The sequence below is a fragment of the Sarcophilus harrisii genome, chromosome 4 (genome assembly GCF_902635505.1).
Source record: "Sarcophilus harrisii chromosome 4, mSarHar1.11, whole genome shotgun sequence".
NCBI classification, from domain to species: Eukaryota; Metazoa; Chordata; class Mammalia; order Dasyuromorphia; family Dasyuridae; genus Sarcophilus; species Sarcophilus harrisii.
This window is the reverse complement of record NC_045429.1, coordinates 323,815,108-323,840,838: the sequence shown is the minus strand read 5'-3', so window position 1 is coordinate 323,840,838 and position 25,731 is coordinate 323,815,108. Positions and strand designations below refer to the sequence as shown.

At 35.9% G+C, this 25,731-nt stretch overlaps 1 protein-coding gene across 10 annotated transcripts in view; it reads left to right on the top strand.

Moving 5' to 3' along the window:
* TANC2 (tetratricopeptide repeat, ankyrin repeat and coiled-coil containing 2) overlaps nt 1-25,731 on the top strand; it is a 535,383-nt gene that overhangs the window by 474,359 nt on the left and 35,293 nt on the right. For all 10 annotated transcript variants that reach the window (XM_031965901.1, XM_031965907.1, XM_031965906.1 and 7 more), the window contains 4 exons: nt 4,484-4,592; nt 11,904-12,026; nt 21,227-21,463; nt 24,284-24,469. In XM_031965901.1, the coding sequence (XP_031821761.1) occupies nt 4,484-4,592; nt 11,904-12,026; nt 21,227-21,463; nt 24,284-24,469 (655 nt within the window). The remainder of the gene's footprint in view (nt 1-4,483; nt 4,593-11,903; nt 12,027-21,226; nt 21,464-24,283; nt 24,470-25,731) is intronic.

Here is a 25,731-nt window from a genome sequence, read left to right as displayed (position 1 = left end):
AGTCTTGCCAAAATGTAACACAGAGGCACAATGTGAACACATGTTGTGGGAAAATGGAGCCAACAGCTTACTTGTCTGTCCCAAGGTTGCCACAAACTTTCAATATTTTTTTTTGTTTATTTTTAAAGTGATATTAAAAATACTATAGAAAAAGGTGTGTCTGTAGTTTAAATTTAGCAGTTTAGTTAAATTTAGCAATCTACTATTTTTCAGAATTAATTGCTTAAAACTACACTGATTTTTAGGATTTCCAGTTATAAATGTGAGGTACTGGGGGGAGAGTGGTCAGAAATTTGGATACTATTATGCTCTCCAACTTGCAAAACAAATAAATGATTTGAAAGTAGGTATTTGTGTAAGAAAAAAATATTGCTTAATTTTAAGCCTGTTTAGTGGATTTAATTGTTTACTTATAGGTATTGAGGTCTAGAAAGGGAAGGATAGAGAAACTTAAAGCTTAAGTATTAAGGGACATTGAAAGTTGAAGGTAAAGGGGGAAATTTAAACATATGACATTTTTGAATTAATAATATGGGAAAGTAACATTCAACTTTAAAAATTTTGATTTACATACTTTTTAGAAGCTTCAGATCCCACTTCTCATAGATTTTTTCTTGGAGCAGAAAAGTGGTTTAGTGAGAAGTATCATATCTGGTTTCATATTCTGCTCCTTCAGATCTCTAATGCCTATTATCTCTGAGACATTGAACAACTTTCTTGACTTTTGGGCCTCAGGGCTTTCATTACAAAATTAGGGGATTTGAGTATATGATTTCTGAGTTCCCTTGAAACCCTAAATTTCTTACCTTATGATACTTATATGAAAAACTATATTTAGCTAAGAAGAAGAAAAAAGAAAGGTAAGAATAAAGCCCCAATTTAGCAATCTTAGTCATTGTTCTAGGCTATTGCTTTATACTTTTAGTATTTATTGAATCCATCCTTTGTATGTTTCAGGGTACTTTGTACATTTCACTGTATTCCAACTTTCACACTTAAATATCTTAGATATAATCTTGTTCTTAGTTAACTCATTCTAGCTGGGGAGATAAAATACAGACATGTGAAGTGTTGAAATAACAGTACAAAAGAATATACTGCTAGGAGCCCAAATAATTGATCCATACAAGTATTGTTGATGATCAATGGAGAGAAAAATCCTTGTGAATTGGAAGATTAAGAAAGATTTTGTGGAGAAAAGTAAGATGAATCTTAAATGATGAATAAGATTTGGATAAGTAAAAGGAAAAAGCATCAATTAAAAAAAAAACATGGAGGTAGGAATATGAGTAATATCCCCATGCATTTGGGAAGTTCCTTCTGGTTAGTGCAGAGGATTCATTTTGAGAAGTGGTGGGAGTAAATGTTAGAAAAAGCAGTATATAGCCAAATTATAAAAGACTTTGAATGTCATGTGGGATTACTTGATCAACACAGAAGCATTGAAGATTTTTGAGTCAGTGATTTTTTTTTTTTGGAATTACCCTTCCCCCCAAAAAATCCAAGAATTTACTAACCTAGGATTTTTACAAAAGTTATATGAAAAGACTCAAGAAAATATTGTTTTAACTAATTATAAAGTGTGGTTATTTTTTATCAAACAACAAGGGAAAAGAGATATTTTACTCTCATCCTCAAATCTTGCTTTAAGTATAAGCAATAATTCATTCTAGACTCAATCCCTGCCTCTCCAAGCCAACTGGAAATTATTTTATAACTCTTCTAAGATCCTTCTTAATTTCTTATTCCCAGCCTTTATTACATCATTTGCATTATGAACACTGATTTATTATCAATAATTTTCAGCTTTTTTGAAGTTGCATAGCAAGGGTATTTCCAAATGTCAATAAATTTATGGCACCCAACTTCACTTCTGTCTTATTTAAAGAAAAAAGTGACTTGCTTGTTGTATTACTTGGTAAGAATTACTCTGCCTTTTCAAACCTTCCCTGCCTTTTAGGAATGTATGTGTATAGGAATGTATATATTAACTTCTCTGAATATCAGTTTTTAAACTACTTATCCTATTTCATATTCCAGTGACCTATGGAATACAAAAAATTTTATAGGTTATCTAGATTATTGCATAGTTATAGATTATAATATATTACATAGATTACCTAGATTAACTCTTAATCCTCCATTCAGACCTGTTATTGATTTTCTCTACTCTCGTAATACCTCCCATGTTTAGCAATTAATCTTGGATTGACATCAATATGCATTCACAATAATATAGTATTCAGAGTGTGCAGTCCCTTATACTTTTCACACCACTTATTATGATCACTTCTGTACACCTACAGTAAACTCTACTGTCCTGTAATACACCTATAATAGCATAAAAGATAAATCATTGAATATAGAAAACCACATTGATCAAAAAAGTGAACTTTTTGCCATAACCAATTAAGGAAATCAATAATAAAACTCCCTGAGTAGCTCCCTTATTTTCTGCCAAGCTCTATTTGTATTTTATTCTAGATGAGGGAAGTAGGCTATTCCAGTGTAACCCAGAAACACATTAGTTCTGTCCTCTGCAGCTGTTGGATAGAGGCAGGGCCCAATTTGACCCAGATCCAAAAGATGGGTTTCAAGTTCATTAAGGAAAATAGGCATTACAAAGCAGAGGATAATCCTTATTTGTGTGAAGAATGTAAAGAGCTATAAAACCCATCATTGGGTTTTATTATTAGGAGTAATAATCATGTTCAAATATAAGGCAAATATAAGGCTGTTAATCCCCAGTCTCCTCCATCTGCTAATTCTTTTACGTGATGCTTCCAAACATTTTCAAACCTTAAAAAATTGCTTAACAAATCTTACTGTCTATCCCTTAGATGGTAAGTTCTATGTCTCATCACTTTCATAGCCAAAGTCCTAGAAAAAGCTGTCTATACCTTTTGCCTCCATTTCTACTGTTCTTGCTCACTTCTCAATTCTTTGACTCTAGCTTCTGATCTAATGAGCCAATTAAAACCACACTTTCCAGTAACATATACGTACATAGATTAAATGGTTTCTAATATCCTTTGAACTTTTGATCCTTTGATCTCTTAATTACCTTAATTACCAAATTACTTAATTACCAAATCTAATAGCCATTTCTTAGCCTCATCCCGCTTCTCTACAATGACCTTCTTCCTCTGGATACCCTTGCTTCTCTAGGTTTTTATGGTATTGTATTCTGGGTTTTCTTCCCACCTTACTACTCTTTCTCAGTATCCTTTGATGCCTCATTATCCATTTCATACTCCTTAAATGTGGGTGTATCTCATAACTCCTATTTGAATTACCTTTATATAGATGACTCACAGATATGAATATCCAGTCTCTATTTTTCTGATCTTTCCATTTTGAAATGTTCATTTTTGTGAATGTTTGTCAAGTTCAGAACAACCAAAAAAGAAAAAAGTAATTTTTTATGAAACCAAAGAATGGTTAAATTTCCTTTTGACAATTTTCCTTTGATATCTCCTTTATAATATGTGGCTTCTGCCCTTCCTGGCATATCAAAGGGAAACTATCAGAAAGCCTTCCATTTTGCAGGGTTTTTCACACAGACATTTACAAAACTCATAGAAATAAGATATTCACCTGCCTGACTCTCAAGAAAGTGTCCTTACATGGGATCACTCAGTACTATTTCCATTTGTTTGATGAACTCAATGGAATATCAAACATGATCTTTATTATATGTGATTTCAGAGATAACAATTGAAGAGTTGTGTATCACCTGGAAACACAAAATGCTTTGATTGCCATCATCCTGATGGAGAAAGTATTGAGTTAGTGCTAAACTCCCCCACAAGGCTGCAGACATTACAAGAGAAGGAAGCCTTGAATTATAAGGTTTTTTGGTAACTCTTAAAGTTCCTTGGCCTCCGTTTTATGATTTGTATTTTGTAATTTGGAGAGGAAAAGAAAAGACTGTTACAACCATCTGTGTGTGGGTTATATGTGACACTTGATAATTCTAGAAGTACTATGATTGGATAGAAAGAATGTGAGTTAGCTACCCACTGTACTTTGTCCAATCATTTTTCAGTCATGGCCAACTCTTTGAGATATTATTTGGGTTTTCTTGGCAAAGATACTGAAGCGGGTTGCTATTTCCACCTTCAGCTCATTTTACAGATGAGGAATATGAGACATACAAGGTTAAGTGGACTTTCCCAGAGATACATCTAATGACTGTCTAAAGCCAGATTTGATCTCAGGAAAATGAGTCTTCCTGATTTCAGGCCTGAAGGTCTATCCACTATGCCATCAAGCTACTCCATTAAGTATTTACAACCATTAAAAAGGCACATTTTCAAGTTTACTTGTCAGAAAATAGGTACCATTCTCTGGGAATCAGAAAGATAAAGTTTTGTCAAAGGTAAAGCCATTGCTGAACTCACAAAAGGTCAGAAGCATAGAAGCTTTAAAAAAGAATAAAATGAACTTGATATTTATTTCTTTTCTTTTTCTATCTTTCTAGGAGTGGTCACACATTACTTGCCTTCTGGTTTTCCCGTCAAGAAGGAAAGCTAAATCGACAGCAGACTATTGAATTGGGACATCACATCCTCAAAGCACACATTTTTAAGGTAGCAAGAGAATCAAAAGTTTATTGTCTTCATTATCAAAACATTATGTGCATGAAGATACCTGTTGCTTCAATATAATCCCTACTTTCTTAAATTATATTGTTAGAAAATATTATCATACCCTTAAAAATCTTGAGAGTACAATTAAAACCTCAGGTGTCCAGAATCTTTGGACATTCTTAAGAGTTGGAAGAAAAATTCACCAAAACTTATTTATTTTGTTGTTCAATTTTTTTGTACTGAAATTTTTATAAAATGTATTAAAGCTTCTCTCCATTACCAAACATGTTGGGCATTATAATTTAATCGTTTAGTGATAACCCTAAACCATGCTCATAATAGACAGCAATTCAAAATAATAAAAAACTGTAATAAGGAATTATTTTCATAATATATAGAGATTTCTAGGGCTATTTGCTCTCTGTGACCTTGGATTGTAACATTTTTTTAAATTCTAATTTCTGCTTTTTATAATTCTTCTGTCTTTTTTTGATCACCTCTTATTGTATGTGTCCTCTCCTCCTTCCTTTCTAATTTCCTGTTTCTAATCTGCTGTCAGCTTAGGCATTAGATAATTAGTAGACTCTGAGAATTTGAGCAGACTAGATAGAAAGGCTACTATATGTTTTAATGCACAGGACTTTTTGATATTTATTTTAATGTTAGAATATCTAGACAAACTGACACCAATATGGAAATTAATGAGAAATTTATCTGTTGCTTTTTAGATAACAATTTTATCTCCCAGAAAGCAGAATTTAGTAGGGCTGAAAGGTTCCAAAATTCAGCTTTATTTTAGGTAGCTGAGACAGTATATTGAATTTTATTCAGTCTTTTTATGTTCATCTCAAACTTGATTTGTTTGCCTGATGCATCTGTGCTTTTTCAGGCCCTACCTCCTCTCTTCCAAAAACACAGACTCATTGTTATCAACTGAGAGAGAAAAGCCATAGCAAGCCCAAGACAAGAAGAAATGTGGTAATGAGTGGGAATTCTTACCAGAGTAAGAATAGCAGTAAAGGATCTGCAGGCACAACAGAATAGGAAGCCATCCCCAAGTTAACATCAGAAAAGACAAGGGCCATAATTTCAGGGGTAGGGAAAAGGGTAGAGATGAAGGAACTGTGTGTATAATGAAGATAATAACAATGTTCCTTCCACTGAGCACAATTAAAGTGGTTATATCCTCCGTGTGAGCCAGCATAAGAGGCAGGGTTGACACATTCCCTAAGCAATGAAGCACACTGAGTCAGGGTTTAGCAGATCTGTCACAGCAATGGCTGGCCAGCCATCAAGGGCAATTCGTTGCAGCTGTTCTTTAGTGTTCCTCATCAATGTTAGGGCTACATAAAGTAGTACCACCACAGGGGCCAATGCTGTGGTCAGTAGATTGGTACATTTAATTCTTGGAAAACTAGGATAGTTGTGCTATGCACAGTGTCCTGTACTCAGTATACACTTAATAAGTTTTTGTTGAATTGAATGCCACAGCAATATATGTATGACACACAAGATGCAGATGGGTTATTCATCTTGAGTTCCTCCACTAACCATGGCCTTAATAGTTCCATCCTTTTCTGTCCTTTTGTGGTAATTATTATACTCTCTGGAATTTCCTTCCATAGTATTCAGAGTCCAAGGATTTGGACTTTTTCTATTTATGTTTAGATTATGTCCTAGTTTGTCTCTCCTTGAATTATGGGAGTAAACTGAAATTTACATAAGGAAACAGCCTATGATGAAAAATATTCCCTGGGTTCTGTTCATTCATATGTGCTTAAGATTTATTAGTCTAAAGCTTTTTCCATGTTGTCAACATAATAGGTAGGAGTAAGCTGGAAGTTAGTCTGTGACAATCAATCAACTAATTGTTGTTGGGGGTTTTTTTAATGTACCTCTTAGATACCAGGACCTATTCTAGGTACTGATGATATCAGTAGAGAAAGGAAATAGTCCTTGTTCTCAAGAAGTTAATAGTCTGATAGGGGAGACAAAATACATGCAAAAAAGGGGACCAAAGTAGTCAAAGTATGGTCTAGAAACCTCTAGGGTTCCCATGACCCATTCAGGAGGTCTACAAAATTAAAACTATCTTCATGAAACTATTAAGATGATTTAATTTCTAATTTGATAAGTATCAGTAGATGTTACTACATATACAAAAGTTCTTTGGGGAGAAAGAGTTCCCAATTTTAAAAAATATAAATGAATCATGGAATAAAGACATTTGAAAATTTCTGAACTAAACAATCATAGAGATTGTGAGTCAAGCTGTACAGCAATAAATTTTTGTACTTTTTCCAGTAACAGTGACATTATTGATTTCATTTTTGTTCTAGGAATAAGAGCAGAATGTGAAAAAGTTGAGGAGGGAATAAGAACAGAGGGACAATACAGTAGTGGAGACAGGGCAAAAGGCAAGATGTTCATGCTGGGTAGATCCTAGTGTCCTAACAGATGGCTAGAAAGGATGTGTGAAATATGGTCCAGAGCCAGCTAAATATAGCAGGTTGAGTATGTTCCTGTATTTTCACATCTGATCTCTTACGGTGGCAGGCATGAAGGTAGAAAACAGCAGTAAACTATGTCTTCTATTACATCTTCTGTCCTCGTACTACAGAACAATCTGAAGGAAGTTATGATAATGCTTGGTTGCCCCATAAATCCACAGTGGAAGACTAGATCTTTTTCCTTGTCAAGAAGTTCCTCCCTAAGAGACTCACCTGGCTTCTGCTGCATCTGTTTCTCTTTCAGCCATTTATTGTTCACTTTTGTTTGGGGAATGCCTTTCCATAAGTGAGGAATGTGTCACCAAATACCATAGTTCTTTGCCTTTATAGGGAAACAGAGTGGAGTGAACTTTGGAATTACACTGAATAGACTGTGTTACTGACAGTTATACCTGGAATCCTTCAAAAAACATTAGAATTGGGTATCTAGTTGGTAAAATGCATAGAGTACCATTCTTGGCGCCCTGAGTCCAAACTCAGATATTTACTAGTTCTGTGACTCTGAACAAGTCATTTAACTCAGATTACCGCTTTAAAAAATTGGAATTATGAAGCCTTAGTTGTCGAGCAAACCAATGCACTGTTGACTGATACCTTTGCTTAAGGTTTTGACATATGTCTTTATATGTGAACTAATGTGACAAATGAGGGCAGCTAAAATGGGTTATTAGCACAACAAGTAAGTTTTAATGAGTGACCAAAAGATGCTGGGACTATCAGTGAAAGCCCTACTAATGCTTTTCATTATACCTAGTTATTGCAGAAAATGGCTCCTCTCAAAATTTTAGTCTCACCTCTGTTATTGCCCAGAGGTCATGTCCTGCCACTTCAAGCCTGGAGGTGGGTGGGTAATAAGACACTTAAGGTTCATTTCCATACAGAATCCTAAGTAGAGGGGGGGAAACTCCTTTGTTCAAACTGTATCCTGTATGTGATAGACACTCTTCACCTTCTAACTGTTGAATTCCTATTCCTTCTTTAAAATCCAATTTAAATTCTACCTCCTCTATTTTGGAATTCTACTTCCACAATTGGCAAGGATTTTTTCTGCATATCTCTGGTTAACTTGTCATATGGGGGAAAGTTTTTCATTTGTTTTGTCTTTTGCCTAAAGTTATTTGTGTAGTTTTCATATCCTGTTCCTGGTCTGGGATCTCCATAGGTTCTGGAGAGATAACAGCTAAGGGCAGCTAGCTGGGCACAGTGGATAGAGCACTGGGCCTAGAATCAGGAAGATATGAATTCAAATTCTGCCTCAGATATTTACTAGCTATATGGATCTGGGCAGGAAACTTAACTGTCTCAGTTTTCTCTTCTGTAAAATGAATTCAAGAAGTAAATGGCAAAATACTCCAATATCTTTGCCAAGAAAATTCCAAGTGGTATCACAATGAGTCAAACACAGTTGATACAAGTGAACAATAAATCTTAATTAAATATTTTGTTGCCTCTGGTCCTTAACAAGAGGACCAACATTTCTAGTCAGTTTTGAAACTAAATCCCCAGCTTGACAATCTAAAAATGGGTTACTGGTTAGCTTCACCATTAAAAAAAAAAAGTATGTAGCATAGAGAGAAAAGTATGTAGCGTAGAGAGGAAGACAATAAGATATAAACAACTTGAAACCTCATTTATATTCCCAAGTTGTAACAGAGTTTCTAATAGAATAGATACTTAATAGATGCTTGTTCAATTAAACTGCTTCAACCTTTCTTTCCTTCCCATTCCTGTGGTTTGGTCCAGGAAAAAATAAAACCCGTTATAGTAAGGAATGAGGTACAATAGACCTGTCCAATGCTCTTTAAAGTAGGTTGGTTTCCCCCATGAGAATGGGAGAATCAGCAGGGGTAGTTGGTGCTAACCTTTCTGTTATTCATTCAACAGCCTTTCTCTTTCTGCAGGAGTGAGCAGATAGATAAGGAGATATTTCTAGAGAAGCTGATTCTGCCAGGACAAGAACATGACCATATTCTCTTTTGAATTTCATTTTATTTTCTTATGTGTATTTTAAAAATTTCTTCTATAATCCTCGTTTTTGTTCCTTGAAATGACTGTTCCTAGTGATAAGTTAAATCCATAATTTTTAAAATGTAATAAGAAAATAAAGGAGCACAGCAAATGATTGGAGAGCTAGACTAGAATCAGAAAGACTAGGTAGCGATCTTACCACTGACACATGCTGGTAGTCTGATCCTTAACAAGCAAATCACTTAATTTCCCAGTGCCCCAGACGTATCTATAAAGCTACAATTTGCAGGAAGGTGCAGATCTTCATTGATAGAGATAAATCCTCACTGGGAGCTCCTTACACTGAAGAAATCATGGGGATAATCAAAAATATGCTTGTATGTGTATATGTTTACATATATACCATATGTATAGACATATATACAGAGATATAAAAAGATAGACAGATAGACAGACAGGTAGATAGATAAACATGTCATGACGTCAACTGAGCCCTTACTGCTGCTAGTCTCTTTTGTCTGTTCACTATCCTACACTCCGTATCTTTTCCAAACCTTTTCATCCTTCCTCAATCCTCTACTCCAATGGGCTCCTCTGACCCCCTTCACCCTTGAGAACCTTGCCACATATTTTTCTTAATTTTAAAAAAATTTTAAATAATAACTTTTTAACTTCAAAATATACACAAGGACAATCCAAAACATTCACCCTCTGAAACCAAGCCATTCTCCAATTGATAAATGGTCAAAGGATATGAACAGACAATTTTCAGATGATGAAATTGAAATTATTACCACTCATATGAAAGTGTTCCAAATCATTATTAATCAGAGAAATGCAAATTAAGACAACTCTGAGATACCACTACACACCTGTCAGATTGGCTAAGATGATAGGAAAAAATAATGATGATTGTTGGAGGGGATACGGGAAAACTGGGACATTGATGCATTGTTGGTGGAGTTGTGAACGAATCCAACCATTCTGGAGAGTAGTTTGGAACTATGCTCAAAAAGTTATCAAACTGTGCATACCCTTTGATCCAGCAGTGTTTCTACTGGGCTTATACCCCAAGGAGATACTAAAGAAGGGAAAGGGACCTGTATGTGCCAAAATGTTTGTGGCAGCCCTGTTTGTAGTGGCTAGAAGCTGGAAACTGAGTGGATGCCCATCAATTGGAGAATGGTTGGGTAAATTGTGGTATATGAATGTTATGGAATATTATTGTTCTGTAAGAAATGACCAGAAGGATGAATACAAAGAGGCTTGGAGAGAATTACATGAACTGATGCTAAGTGAAATAAGCAGAACCAAGAGATCATTATATACGTCAACAACGATACTGTATGAAGATGTAATCTGATGGAAATGGATTTCTTTGACAAAGAGACCTAATTCAGTTTCAATTGATCAATGATGGACAGAAGCAGCTACACCCAAAGAAAAAACACTGGGAAATGAATGTAAACTGTTTGCATTTTTGTTTTTCTTCCCGGGTTATTTTTACCTTCTGAATATCTGCACACATACATTGTATCTAGGATATACTAGGACATATTCAACATATATAGGACTACTTGCCATCTAGGGGAGGGGATGGAGGGTGTGAGGGAAAAATTGGAACAGAAGTGAGTGCAAGGGATAATGTTGTAAAAAAAATTTACCCTAACATGGATTCCATCAATAAAAAGTTACTATAATAAAAAAAAAGAAAAAAGAAAACTATCTTTACATGTATTTTGAAAAATAAAACACTGTAATTAAAAAAAAAAAAGATGAACAGGCTAATATCACAAAATCTTGGAAAGATTTATGTGAACTTGCATATGTTTTGAAAATAAAAAACTTCAATTAAAAATTAAAAACAAAAAAAATTCACCCTCTGCAAAACCCCATGTTCAAAACTTCTCTCCCTTCCTTCCTCCCACCACTTCTTTCAGATAGCACACAGTCCATTATGTCAAACACATGCAACTCCTCTACATATGCCCCTATAGTCACCATGCTGAACAAGAAAAATCAAATCAAAAAGGGAAAAAATGAGAAAGAAAACAAAAACAATCAAGCAAACAACAAAAAAGGTGAAAATACCATGCTACAATCCACATCCTAGCCCTACAGTTCTCCCTCTGGATGCAGATGGCCCTTTCTATCACAAGTCCATCAGAATTGCTTGCTGCATATTTTACTAAAAAGAAGAGGCTATTTGCCAAGAGCTCCCTCCTCATTTCATATAATCCCAGTCCCTTTTGGCTCTATGTACTTTATCCCTGTTTCACATTAAGAGATCACTCTCCTTCTTCAAGCCCCTCTAGACCTGTCCAATTGATCCCATTCTGCAGATTGTCCCTCCCAACATCTTTTCTCTTTCACTTATCTTCACTCTCCCTGTCTAGTGACTGCTTCCCTATTACCTACAAATATACCCATGTCTTCCTCATCCTCCAACACACATATATATATATGTATATACATATGCCTACATATACACATATGTGACCAGCTCATCTTGTTAAAAGATTTATTCAAGAAAAATAATGGGAGTCACATGGATAATTCAAATCCATATACTCTCTATAGAATAAAAAATAATATACCCAGTGGATTTGTTGTTCCATGACCCATGTTACATAGACTTTTATTCTGCACGTCACTGAAGGGATAATCCTTTGTACCAAACTGAGTAGCAGACAAATCAGTTTGGTTGTTTCTTTGAGAAGTTATCCTTGGGGTAATACTCATCCCTCTACATACCAGTTCCTGTGTCATTAACTCACTATTGAATATGTTTTAGCTGAATAGAAGCCTGAATGTCTCAATATTTCTTTTTCAGGGTTTGAGTAAAAAAGTTGGGGTATCATCCTCTATACTCCAAGGTCTCTGGATCTCCTACAGTACTGAAGGTCTTTCCATGGCATTGTCATCATTACGAAATCTCTATACTCCAAATATAAAGGTAAGCAAAGAAGATTTTTCAAAAGTTTGTATATAAAACTTCCTTGTGTCAGTAATGGGCAATACTTTGTCCAGTTTTCTACCTTCATCAAAAATTCCTTTTTATTTAATCGATCTATGTTTTTCTACTTCTAATTTCTGTCCTCTAACACTTTTTACCCTCTACTGAGTATCCAAATTTACTCATCTCCCAGTTTTCCTATTTCCACATTCATATCTTGCAGTCTGGGGTGTCTGAGACATTCCCTTATTATTCAACCTTTTATTGAAATGATAAGGAGAATACCCAGACTATCTAGAAGTGCCTCGTTATCAGAGTTTTTTTTTTTTTTTTTAACTCCCAACAGTTGGGAGAATGGGACAAGGAACAGAATAGCCAAAAGAAGAAGAAAAAAGAATAATTAAAGCACTTTTTTTTAAAATAGAAAAGACAGAGAAGACTCACAGATGAGCAAATCTGCTTTGAAAATTATATTCTAAATTTATTACATGTTTTAAAAGAAAAGTATGTTGTATGTAATAAAGATTAACATATTCATATAAAATCTTTTTTGTCCTGCATATATGGAAATGCCCATTTTATTTGATTTCTATTACATTTAGAATAACTTTTTAATTTAAAAGGAAAAAATGCTTTCTTTTCCATCTCTGAATCAAATTCTTATATTTATCTACTCTCTATAAGTTATCTAGCTATCTATTTTAATGACTTAATATGTCTAGATATTCCTGTTACTAGTTTACCACTTATTTATTTGCTTATTAATTCACTTTACTTTTCTATGCTTTGGGAAAAATCTGCCTGACTATAAAAAATCCTCTTATTAGAGATGACATCTTGCTGTACATGCTCTATAGCAGTGGTCTTCCAAATGGAGTACAAGTATCCCAGATGGCATACAAAATGATACATAGGAGTGTAGGAAGAAAATATTAGAACTTGTATTAATATTTGTATTTTAATTTTAAAAAAGGCAGACCTCTTCACAACTACATGGCTGGTTTCTGGCAAATAATACTTTATCTGAATGGAAGCAACAACAGCAGGACAAGCCAAGCATTTTAACTCCTTCCCTCTCCCTTTCTCTTTCCAAGAGCTGGGCAACAAAGGCAGGGACAAATACAGATTGGTCAAGGGACAAAGGAAAGAGGGCTTTGGCTACCAGAACTATAGTAACAGTGATCATGAGGACCAAGGAGGCTAAGGAAACTGTTTTATGTAGGAACCATCAGGTTAACTTCCAGGAATAGCAAAGCCAAGGCATCAAAAGTCTTGTTGTGATATCATGATAAGTGAAGTCTTGATTTCAGGCTCATTGAGTTAATAGAAAGTAACATTGATGCCAAAATCTAGGAAGAAGAGAAAAATGAATGGGGAAATTATTCCAAAAGAAAAATTGTCTCTAATTAGGATAGAAGTCTAGATTTGGAAGTAGAAAATAAAAATGGAGAATCATATAATGGGGCAAATTTTAGTGACTTGCAGATCTTCATAGATTTGTTTTGTAGAGGAAAAAGAGTGAAATGCTGAAGATTCATCTCTTGAATAGACCTCAGCTATTTATCTGGACAATCTTTCTCATGTTCTCAGCCATCTATTGCCCACAAGTAAAAATCTGCTCAGGCCATGCTCATTGAAAGCTTGTCAAAAAAAGGAAAAGAAAAAAAAAAACCTCCCCATCACAGCCAGCTGTGGAACATTTCAGTGAATGTTCATTCAACTTAATGCTAATTTGGGATGTGCCTACAAAGCAAGAAGACAATAGGCAGTCTTATCATCTAGCCCCTACACAAAACATTCACAGTTTGGCAGTGTGACTCCTCTGAGAGTGTGATTTTCCTCCAGGATCACTCAACAATTTCAATGCTGTCATTGTATTTTCTTATGGCATATTTCTGCCTTTTCTTCATCCCAAAAATTCTGTTGCAGCAAGTAACATATCTCAGCTCTTCTCAACCACTTCTAGGGAAGAGTGTGGATTAAATTTATTTTAATTTTAACTTTGTTTGAGATCTTGATTATTATCCCTACCTTTTTAAAAATAATATATTCTACTCCTGCTCTTTAGTTTATATTTGAATGTATATCTCTAATTTTTATGTTTCCTGAAAGCAAGATATTGTTGAATTAAAATTTTTAATCTGCTATTTCCATTTAATAGGTAAATTCATTCCATTCATATTCTAAAATATATTTGTTTTCTATTTTCATCCTTCCTATTTTTCCTCACTATCCTCACCCTATTTTCTCTTTTCACTTCTCCACTTTACCTCTGCCCACTACCTTGTCCACCTATTCTTTAATCTAACCTGTGCCTCTAAAAGTCCTTCCTTTATCCTCTGCCCCCCACCTTATCCCTTTGCCCTCTTATTTCTTTCTGAATTTAGGAGACTTTTCTACCCTTCTTGATATGTGTATGTGTATGTACATGTGTGTGTATATGTAGGTCCCTCTTTAACCTTTTCCTGATATAAGGTTTCAGCATTACCAATCCTCCTTCCTATTAACTTCTCCTATATCAATTTTTCCTTTTATGTTTCATTTTAATGAGCTAATTACTCCTTTTTGTTTCTCTCTATACAGTTTTTTAAATCCAGATCATCTCATCATACTCAATTTAACCCAACCTTTTCTTTCAAACTACTCAAATAATGATTTCAATCATAAGAATACTACTAATATTTTCACATACAAGTAAACAATTTGATCATATTAAGTGCTTTATAGTTGGTCTTTAACATTTACCTTATATATTTCTTCAGTGTGTTATATGTCACATTTTCCCTTAAGTTCTAAGGTTTGTTGCTATTGTTGTTCCACAAAAACTTGGAAGTCTTTTTCATTTCATTAGATATCCATTTTTTTCCGATTCAGGATTATACTTAACTTTGCTGGGTAAGTTCCTCTTGATTATAATAACGCCAATTCTTTTACTATTTAGTACTGGAATATAATATTCCAAGACCACTGGTCCTTCAACATAGTAGCAGCTAAGTTTGTGTAGTACTTATTGTAGGTACATGATATTTTAAATTGGTTTTTTTCCTTGTTAATTCCATATTTTCTCCTTAACCTGAAAGTTTTGAAAATTGGCTATTGTATTCCTGTGACTTTTCCTCCTGAGATTCTTCCAGGTGGTGATCAGAGTTTTTCTATTTTGCCTTCTTGTTTAGAACTTCATAACAATTTTTCTTGATAATTTCTTGTAATATTGTATCAAGATTCTTTTTTAGTGTAATAGTCAGGTAGTTCAATTATTCTTATGTTATTTCTCAGTAATCTGTTCTTCAGATCAGTTGTTTTTCTGCTGAGATATTTCACTCTCTTTTCTATTTAGTCATTCTATGATTTCTTGGTGTCTTAGAACATTAGTTTCCTCTTGCCTAGTTCCAGTTTTCAAGGAATTATTTTCTTCCTTAAGTTTTTGATTCTCTATTTCAAGGTTGGTTGACTTTCTTTTTCACAATTTTCTTAGAATGCTCTTTTTTCTCTAATTTTTAAAAAATCTTATGTGATTTTTAAAATACTTTTTAAGTTCTAAGAATTCTTTTTGTGCTCAGGGACCACCTGATGTTTTTCATTGAATAAGTAGTGGCTTTTTTAGCTCTATTATCTTCCTCTGAATATGAACCCAGGTCTTCTCTATCCCCATAACTATGATTTTTGCTAACTCATTTTTATTTGTTTGTTTAGTTTTGGTTTTTAGCAGCTATTAATGTAACCAAGTTGTAATCTTGAGGTATGGGGAATGATGTCCCAAATCTCAGGTCTTTCTTACTTTTTTTCCCCTAATGTCTGTAATAGGATTCAATCTTGGGTTCTCCTCTCCAGTCCTGTGCCAGGACTAAGGCTCCTAGTCAGGCTGTCCTGGAAATGATCTTGTTCCTAGCAGTTCCTCCAGTGGCTGCAAACTATAGCTGTCCTCTCTGCCCTAGAAGTGAAACCAGGGATTCTGCTCTCAGGATTCCCAGCCCTCATTACTGAACTCACCAAGTATATACTAGCTCCTTCTCCCCACAGTCACAGCCCTGGACAGGTCTGGTCAGCAGAGCTATGTTTGCCATCCTTCCATAGTGAAAGGTCCTTCAAGTCTTTTCCTATTCAGCTGTCAGATACCCACACTGTATGCAAAAATAAAAATTTCTTAGGCTGAGGATGCCTCTCTACCCGGCTATCCCCAGGGTTATTGTTTGTTGATTCTGCAGAGTTAGTGGTGAGATGTTTGCATTTTACTCTGGCCAGACCTCAGTCACTAGAGTTGGGTTTTTTCCTGGACTCTTCTCACATTGTCTTAGGAGGACAACTATTTTACCAGCAGCTTATTTCTTTTGGTCTGAGGCTGTGTGTGTGTGTGTGTATGCGTGTGTGTGTGTGTGTGTGTATGTGTGTGTGTATGTGTAGAAAATTTGGAGAGCTGAAAGTTTTCTGACCTACTCTACCATCTTCCCAGAATCCTCTTACTGCCTCCATTTTCAAGAATTCTGATCACAATCTATAGATTTTCTGCTTCTTTCTTTGCCTTTTCATCCACACCATGACTTCTAATCCCCTTGACCCCCACTTCTCTCTCAGTCCATTACCCTGCACTAACCAGTATTTCCTTCTTTCTCATCTTGACTCCTTAGTGTGAACTATTTCAACTCTAAACTGTCCTCTTCTCTTGAATACCTGGCTTCTTTAAATTGTTGATTGTCCTCTGCTAAGTCTTGGCCTTGGATCACTCCCACCATCCTTGCATTGATATTTCTGAATGAAGGTGGAAAAAAATATGCAATCTGGGTCTACTACGGTTTTATGTCACATAACCTCAGCTTGGCCCCTCACTACTGCTAGACAGTCTTTCTTATCTGTTCACTCCCCAAAATGGCTCTTCTAAACCTTATCATTCTTCCTCAATCCTCCCTTTTTTCCCCTGCCTTTAAATATTTTGCCTCATTTTGCTGAAAAAATAAAGCCATTTGCCAAGAGTTCCTTCCTCTCCCTCTTCTTTATATCATGTCATTCAGATGCCTTCTGCCACTATATTCTTTACCTGTGCCTCACATAAAGAGACTATCCCACTTTTTGCCAAGACAAGCCCCTCTGGACCTCCACAAATGGTCCTAACCCATCTCCTCTCCTATATCCAATTGCCTCTTCTACCTCCCCACTCTAACTTATCTTCAGTCATCCATAGTAGGTATCTCTGTGTCCTCTCCTCTCTTCTCTCTCTCTCCTTAACTCTCTACAAACTAGCCTCCAATCTTGTTATTCAACCAAAAATGCTCTCTCCAAAGTTACTAGTGATTTTTTAATTGCCAAAACCATTGGCCTTTCTCAATGCTCATCGTTCATGGCCTCTCTATAGATTGTGATGCTGTCAGCCATTCTCTTATCTTTACTATTTTCTTCTCTATGGGTTTTCAGGACATTTTATCCTAGTTCTTATACCTATCTGACTGCTCCTTCTCATTCTCCTTTGTTGGATTTTCCAGATCACATCTACTACTCTGGGTAGCTTATACCCTATATCGTACCTGCTGTGAGTAGAATATGTACTGAGGTCTCTTCTCTTCTCCCTCTATATTAGTTTACTTGATGTTCTCATCAGCTCCCATGGATTTAACTATCATCTCTATGCTGATGATTCTCCATTCTACTTATCCAGCTAATTCTAACACTCTTTGCTGACCTTGGAGGCTTGCAACTCCAACTGCTGTTCAAACATCTCAAACTAGATGTTTGGGAGTTATTTTAAACTCAGCAAGTCCAAAGGTGAATTCATTTTCTCTCCCTTCCTACTCCCAAAGCCCTTCTTCCTCTCAAACTTTCCTATTGCTGCCAAAGTCACCACCATCCTCCTAGGTCTCCAAACTCAGAAATATAGATATTTGCCTTAACTCTTCATTATCTCTCTTTCAAATCCAACCTGTTGCCAAGGCCTATTAATTTTATCTTTGTAGCATCTCTCTTATATGTCCCCTTCTCTTTTGAAATTCCTACCACCAAGATACAGGCCATTCCTTCCTACATGAAATGTTGCAAGTCTACCACAAGTCCCTCTTCCATTTCAATCCATCATCCATTCTGCCACCAAAGTGATTTTCCTACAGTATAGTCCAACTATGTCACCCTCTAGCTTAATAAACCCTAGGTGCTTCCCATCATCTCTGGGATTAAACTCAAAATCCTTTGGCATTCAAAACGTTTCATAACCTAGCCTTCCCTCCCCCTTTTCCAACTTATATCATCCACATATTCTTTAATGAAATAACACTGGCCTCACTGTGGTTTCCTGAATAAAACACTCCATTTGTCTGCTCCAGGAATTTTCTTTGGCTATCCCCCATGTCTGGAATGTTGTCCCTTCTCATTTCTGTCTCCTGGATTCCCTGGTTTTCTTCAAATCCCAAGTAAAATTCCACTTTTCCCAATCTTGCTTAATTCTAGAGCCTTTCCTATGCTAGTTATTTCCTATTTACATTTTCTATAGCTTGTTTGTATGTATGTTTTGCATGTTCTCTCTCCTATTAAATCGTGAATTCCTAGAGGGAAAGAATAGATTTCCTTTTTTTGTATTCTTGGGCTCAGCACAGTGCCTGGCAAATACATTGTAGACACTTAATATATGCTTATTGACTCACAGAATCAGATTGTAAGTTAAGACAGTCTGAAAGGAGAGAAGTAAAATTCATTAATATTAAAAGACAAAATAAATGAATGAAGTTCATTCTAATCAATTTTTTCAGAATTTAGAATTTTAATACTCTGAGATTCCCTCTAGGTCCCTAGGGTTTGCTTACAATAAACTGGATGTGGCAAAAGAAAGGTAGAATTCGTGCCTGTAGAGTTCAAGAAAAATAAATTCTAAATGCTGGTAAGAAATAAATAAATGGCATAGATAGATAATTCAATGATATATTTGTTTTACTTATCTTTAATAAATGGAACCCTTGCTTTATTTACTTCATATGTAAAATGGAGAGAGTAACAGCACCTACTTCCCAGGTTGTTGTGAGCATCAAATGAGATAGTAATTATAAAGTATTTAGCCTAGTCCCTGGCACTTACAAAAGCTTAATAAATGCTTTTTCCCTTTCATCCTTCAAAGATTCTTGAAAGAAATTATAAAGCAAAGTTACTAAAAAAAACATGAACACAGGCAACAATCAGAAAATGACAGAATTGATGCTGATATTCCTAGAGATAACTTTTCATCAGCCACATTAGGAGGTTAAAAACAATGATTAATTAATCAGATCTGATAATCTGAATAAACTTTCAAAATTATCAAGAAAAATATGTAAAATATGGATTTGTATACACCTCTCTTATATACATCTAGTTTGCCTTGAGATATTAATTAATTATGATGTCAAGCCATCGTGTTTATTAACACATTTTAAATTAAGCTTTTGTTGCTTTTAAAGGGTTATAAATTGAAACAATATGTTTCCGTTTTCTAGGAGTGAGGCAGCTAGATAGCACAGCTTATAGGGCTCCATGCCTGAAGTCAGGAAGATCTGAGTTCAAATCTAGCTGCAAACACTTAGTAACTTTGTGACCTTAAACAAGTCACTTAATCCTTTTGCCTCAGTTTTCTCAACTGTAAAATGAGCTGAAGAAAGAAATGGCAAATCTCCCCAGTATCTTTCAAGAAAACTCCAATTAAGGTCACAAAGTATTGGATGTGACTGAAAATGACTGAACAATAAACCTCAAAGTATAAGAATCCAAAAAAGTTCAAGTTCTATCTAAATACATAGATCAGAAGAAGGAACAAAAGCATGAGTGTTGTTATTTGTCCTTTGTTTTTTGAAGAGGACCAATGATATTACAAATAATGTCTTGGCTTGCTCATAATTAGATTTAAGGAACTGGTAATATCACTGACCAAGTTCCAATAATATTCTTAACTTTACTTTTTGAATATTCAAATAAGACTGTAATCACATCCATTCAGTAGTTCCTTCCAGTGATGCAGATGACCTTCCATGAGTTCATCACAGTGAGTGCAATTGCACAGTTAAGAGTAGTAATAGTAGGAAAGAATTGGAAAATGAGTTGATGCCCATCAGTTGGGACATGGCTGACTATATTGGGGTATATGGATTAATATTGTTATATAAAAAAGGATGAACAAGTTTACTTTAGAAAGACCTGGAAAGATTTACAGGAATTGATGCTGAGTGAAAAAAGCAGAATCAGCTATACATTGTACATAGTAACAGCAAGATTGTGTGATGATCAATTATGAAAGACTTGGTTCTTCTCATGGTTTAGTGATCCAAGGCAATCCCAATAGATTTTGGATAGAAAACGCCATCTGCATCTAGAAAGAGAACTATGATGAATGAATATAAATCAATACATGTTATGTTCACTTCTTTTTTCTGTTCTCTTGTGGTTTTTCCCTTTTGTTCTGATTTTTTCTCTCCCAACATGATTCATAAAGATATGTGTATTTTTAAAAGTTAAAATACATGCATAACCAAAAAGAAACAAAGAAAGAAAGAAAGAAGCAGCAGCAGCAAGGTAAGGAAAAAAAAAGAGTTAAGTTAGGAATTTTGCTGTCCACCTGTCATCCCTTACCAAACAGTAGATAAAATGGAAAATGTTTCAGTGGCTACACATTTCTAAAGTTTAGCAATTAGACAAGGTGTCATCAAGAGAAAGTATAGACAGTTCCCAGCTTATATTTCAGAAATTCATTTATAAGTTATTTTTGTGGAACTTGAAATACATTTCTCACAGACATAATGTTAAAAATAGTGGCTAGATTCCTACCAGAAAAGCCTTTATGACCAATAATGTCCCTAAAGTATAGTACCAATTGTCTTATTTTAGTTTCATCTGCTCACCATTTATAATATTGCTTCCATGGGGAAATGCATTCTGAATTATAGCTTAACCCTTTTTTTCCTTGGTAATGGTATCTTAGGGGAAAGAGGGTAGAGGTGCAAGGTCCTCTTAACCCTGATCTGATGTGCCTAAGTGGATTTAGAGGAATCATATTCTAGTTTTCCTACTCAAAATAGGATTAATTAGTGCCAGACAGCCAGCAAAGAATCAATAGGTTGGTCAGGCAAAAGATAGTCATATTTTAAAAAGAAGCTAGTGTTAGCACTGCACCAGATCTCAGTTCACTAAGTAACAGTGGGTCCAAGAGGGTATGAGGGGTCCTTACTAATTGCTTTTTTTTTTTTATTTTGGCTTTTCAGGTCAGTCGACTGCTGATTTTGGGAGGTGCCAACATCAATTACCGAACAGAAGTTTTAAATAATGCTCCAATTTTGTGTGTCCAATCACACCTCGGTTATACAGAGATGGTGGCCCTGCTGTTGGAGTTTGGGGCTAATGTAGATGCCTCTTCAGAAAGTGGCCTTACTCCTCTAGGATATGCTGCAGCAGCTGGGTTCCTAAGTATTGTTGTGCTGCTGTGCAAAAGACGAGCCAAGGTAATGTTTCTGTATTTGTTCAAAGCCTATCTTAGCTACTTCTTTCATTCTTTCTTTTCTACTTGAGCAGATTCAACATTATTCATATAGTTGCCTTGCCTGGCTACATGGGGATGAAGGACTATAGTATATGTAATTTAAAATCAAATCAGAGATGATTCTGACAGCGAATACATCATATTTTCTCCCCACACCTCACAATGTTTTCTACATAATCCTAAAAGTATTTGAAAGGTAGTTGAAAAATTAACTAGTAGCACCAATAAGCTCCCAAGGAACAACCTGAACAATCCTACAGATGAGCTCATTTCTAACTGAGAAAGGTAAAGGAATAGAGGTTCTTCAAGTTTTACCAGGGGCAGCTAAATGGCAAAGGATAGATAGTGGGGTCTAGAATCAAAAAGACTCATCTTCTTGAGTTCAAATACAGCCTCAGAAACTTATGAGCTGTAAATGCCCTATGACTGGGCAAGTCACTTAAACTATTTACCTCAGTTTCCTCATCTGTAAAATGAGCTACAAAAGGAAAAGATAAAACATTTCAGTACCTTTGTCAAGAAAACCCCAAATGGGATCACAAAGAGACAGACACAATTGAAATGAATGTCTAAACAAGTGTCACCTGGAAGCTTATAGTCCTTTTCAGAGGGCTGGTGACCAAGTAGTATTATCAGTGTAAATATAAAGAAGAGACACACCATCTTAGAAAACAGGAAAACAGCCTGAGTTACCTGATATACCTAGACCTAGGTATATATCTAGGAAGAGTTTACTGGATCTCAAGTAGTAGAAGCCTCAAGTGGTAGACCAAAGTCTGGACTTACTGGGAGTGGTAGACCCTACTGGTGACACCTCGATGTGTCTCCACAATACAGAACACACTTCATTCATTCCATCCAATTCTCTGAGAATTTCTGCTGATTGTGTGTTTATTTTGTGGTGTTTGAAAGGTCATTGGTGCAACTGTATCCAGCTTCAAACATTTGGTGAAAAGAAAATTGCTGGTCACACCAGTATCATAGGCTTCTGGAAACGGTTTGTGGTTTTTCAAAATTTTGTTTCAACTCTGAGAGCAAACTATGAATTTAAGTGGTTTTATTGTGAAACATAAAATATGTAAGTGACCTCTTTACAAAGCCAGTTTTCAGAGTTTGTTCTGAGAAATATGATGCTCTTTGCTGATGAAGGATAAGAAAAGAGGTTGGACCCAAGACTCTAGCATAATTTCAAAGCATTTGGGCTCTTTGGAAGGGATGTGAACAAGCATTTATTAAGCATCTTCTGTATCCTAGACATTGTGCTAAGCTCTTTATACATAGTATTTCATTTGGTCCCACCCTATGAGATAAGTGCTGTTATGATCCCCATTTTACAGATGAGAAAACTGAGACAGACAGACATTAATTGTCATACAACTAGTAAGTACCTGAAGCCATATTTGAATCTCAGTTCTTCCTGACTCCAGGCCCAGTGCTTCCTATTTATTTTTATAGAGTCTCATTTAATTTCTGTAGCTACATATTCATGCTTTTGAACCTATCAGGCCTGCCCTACCACTTGATCATTTTGTTTATCTCTTGTTCCTTCGCCATTTCATTTTCTACACTGATAAGCTGTTCAAATTTTCTCTTTCTACACCCTCAACCATACTTTTGCTGTCTTTATTCTCCAATGATGTTATTCTTTTTGATGACAAGATCAAGACCTCCCTTATCTTCTTCAGCTTTCCCTTTCCTAAACAATATGCTTCTTTTTTTCACTCTTTTTCCTTACCCTGCTCCAGGTTCCAGTGGAAGCATCTAAAAGGGTTTAGCCAAAATTGGTACCATGTTTGCCATTCCCTCTCCTCTAAATCAAGGCATCCAGACCCCACCCGTCTTCTTACCAGTACCTACTTTCTTCTTTTGCTCTTCAGACCAGCCAGTGAACCTTTGCCTAAGGGAATCCTCCACTCAAATCCTTGGGTCCACTTTTCTCTTCCCAGTGGTGATGGCCAGCCCCTTTCAGGCTCCCTCCTCATGTAATTTGCACATCAATGTGCCCTGTGGTCTGCTAAAGCTTGCTAACTGCCCTTTCATCACCCCATAGCACCTCAAAGCCTCTCCAGTATTCCATGGCTGAACCCACCCTTTTGTCTTATCTCCTTCAATTAGTGTGAGTTTCTTGAGAATAGGGGTTATCCCCCTTTTACATGAGAATACTCTTTGGCCCTTTAACCCACACTAAACTCAAGACTAGTGCTATGGCAGCCTGGTACATTGAACTCTCAGTGCCCCCTACCAGTATGACCAAATTTTCAGGACATGAATGGAGAGTAGTGGTTGCCTTCCCCACAGGGAGGCAAAGTGGTTTCGGTCATAAGGCTGGCTGGTCTTCTGGTCTAATGAGTGATTCATGGTATACAATTCTTTCTTTTGAAAAGCCATAAATGGGGAGAGTCACTATGTTCTTTCTTCACTGTGGTTTCAAAGACTATTTTAATCTGGTACAGACAGCTACAATCTATCAAATTTTAATCTAAAAGAAAGGGAAAACAAAAATGCTACAGCAGAAAATGTTTTTGTTTTTCTTTTAGTATAAAAGCAACACTATGATTAGGGGCTTATCCCTGGAGGAAAAATTCAGCATAGTTGGATCCAATAGATTGCCTAACTGGGGAGGCAAAGCTTCTTCCATTCGGTGATTAGTTCAGTGATTGAAAAAGGAGGATGCCAAAAAATACTATATCATGCTTCTCTGGAAACATAGTCCTAGGAACTTTGTCAACACTTTGACTTTCCAGCCACAAGACTTAGTCTCCTCCTGTCTCCTCCCCTTTAGGTGGATCACTTGGACAAAAATGGGCAGTGTGCACTGGTTCATGCTGCACTCAGAGGCCATCTGGAAGTTGTCAAGTTTCTGATTCAGTGTGACTGGACAATGGCTGGTCAACAGCAAGGGGTGTTCAAAAAAAGCCATGCCATCCAACAAGCCCTAATTGCCGCAGCCAGTATGGGCTATACAGAGGTAAGAAAGGGGTTCCCTGGGTTTATTCTGTGGGTGCCAGTAGATCTAAGAGACAAGAATTTGGGTAGAAGAATTACTTTATTAGTAGGTTTGTATAAACCAAGTCAAAGTACTTTGGTAAAGATTGATGTTATTTTGCCTTTATGGTCGCTGCTGTATGCTGGAAAGAGACCTCCAAGCCACTCTACTCACCAAATGTTATGAACATCTGTTCTGGTTATTCCAGCAAGTTTAAATGGGCCCTCAGCCTTTACCCTTAACTGGTAGAACTGTCTTCTGGGAGAATCTCTTCCAGGAAAGTAGGTTTCCACTGAATTCACATCTTTATCAGGGATAATGAGTACTGAGCTCAGAATATAGAGAGTATAACTGCTTTCACTTTTGATGTCCCTGAAAAGCAAAGATTCTTAGTTCTGATTCTTTTTTGTAAAGAGTCACTTTAAAAAATGCCAGATTATTTCAGTACTTGGACTAGAAATTAATTGAGTCAATAACAATCATAAGAACCTCTATGGAACCTGGAAATAAGGGCAAAACTTATTTTCTGAAAGGAAAATATAGAACAAATTTCTCCCCACTTTACTCCTTCTTTCCCTTCTAGTCCATTACAATGTGCTTACTCACCAGCATGCCTCCCAGAACCAGTAATATGCTCATTATGCCACTGTGGTCCTGAATTTCTAGTTCCCTCAATATATGTATTGAGAAAGTTTTCCCAAATTAGTCCTAGCCAGTAATAAAAATTACATATCATATTTTGTGAATTTCTTCTCCTTTATTCACAGAGCTGTTAACCACAATGTGAATTAGCTGCAGGTTGAAAGCAGCTTCCCTTGCCCACCAGGTCTGTAACGATGGTTTCACTCACCATTTAGCCAGTCTGATCGTGTCAGCATTTTTTCAGGAGTATTGCATAATTCAGACTTTACTCTTATCCTGGATTGATTTGGCTTTTATTGTACCATAATTATGGGAAACTGTCAAAAAAAATGGCATGGATTTTACCAACTGAGAAAGAACTAATAACACTTGCTGCTCTTAGATCACTTAATGAGCTGGTCATACCAGCTTCTAGGGAGGTTCATGGCAGGTTTTGTAGCTCTCTGAAATTGAAAAGTGAGAATTGAGTCCAACAGATGTCTGAGTAGCTTAGCGATATCATAGAGATATGCACTGGAGCTCACCTCCATTAACAGGAATAATAGGCAGTACATTCACTGTAGTGGAATTTAATAATGAGACCTTTGCTTTCAGTTTGAAAA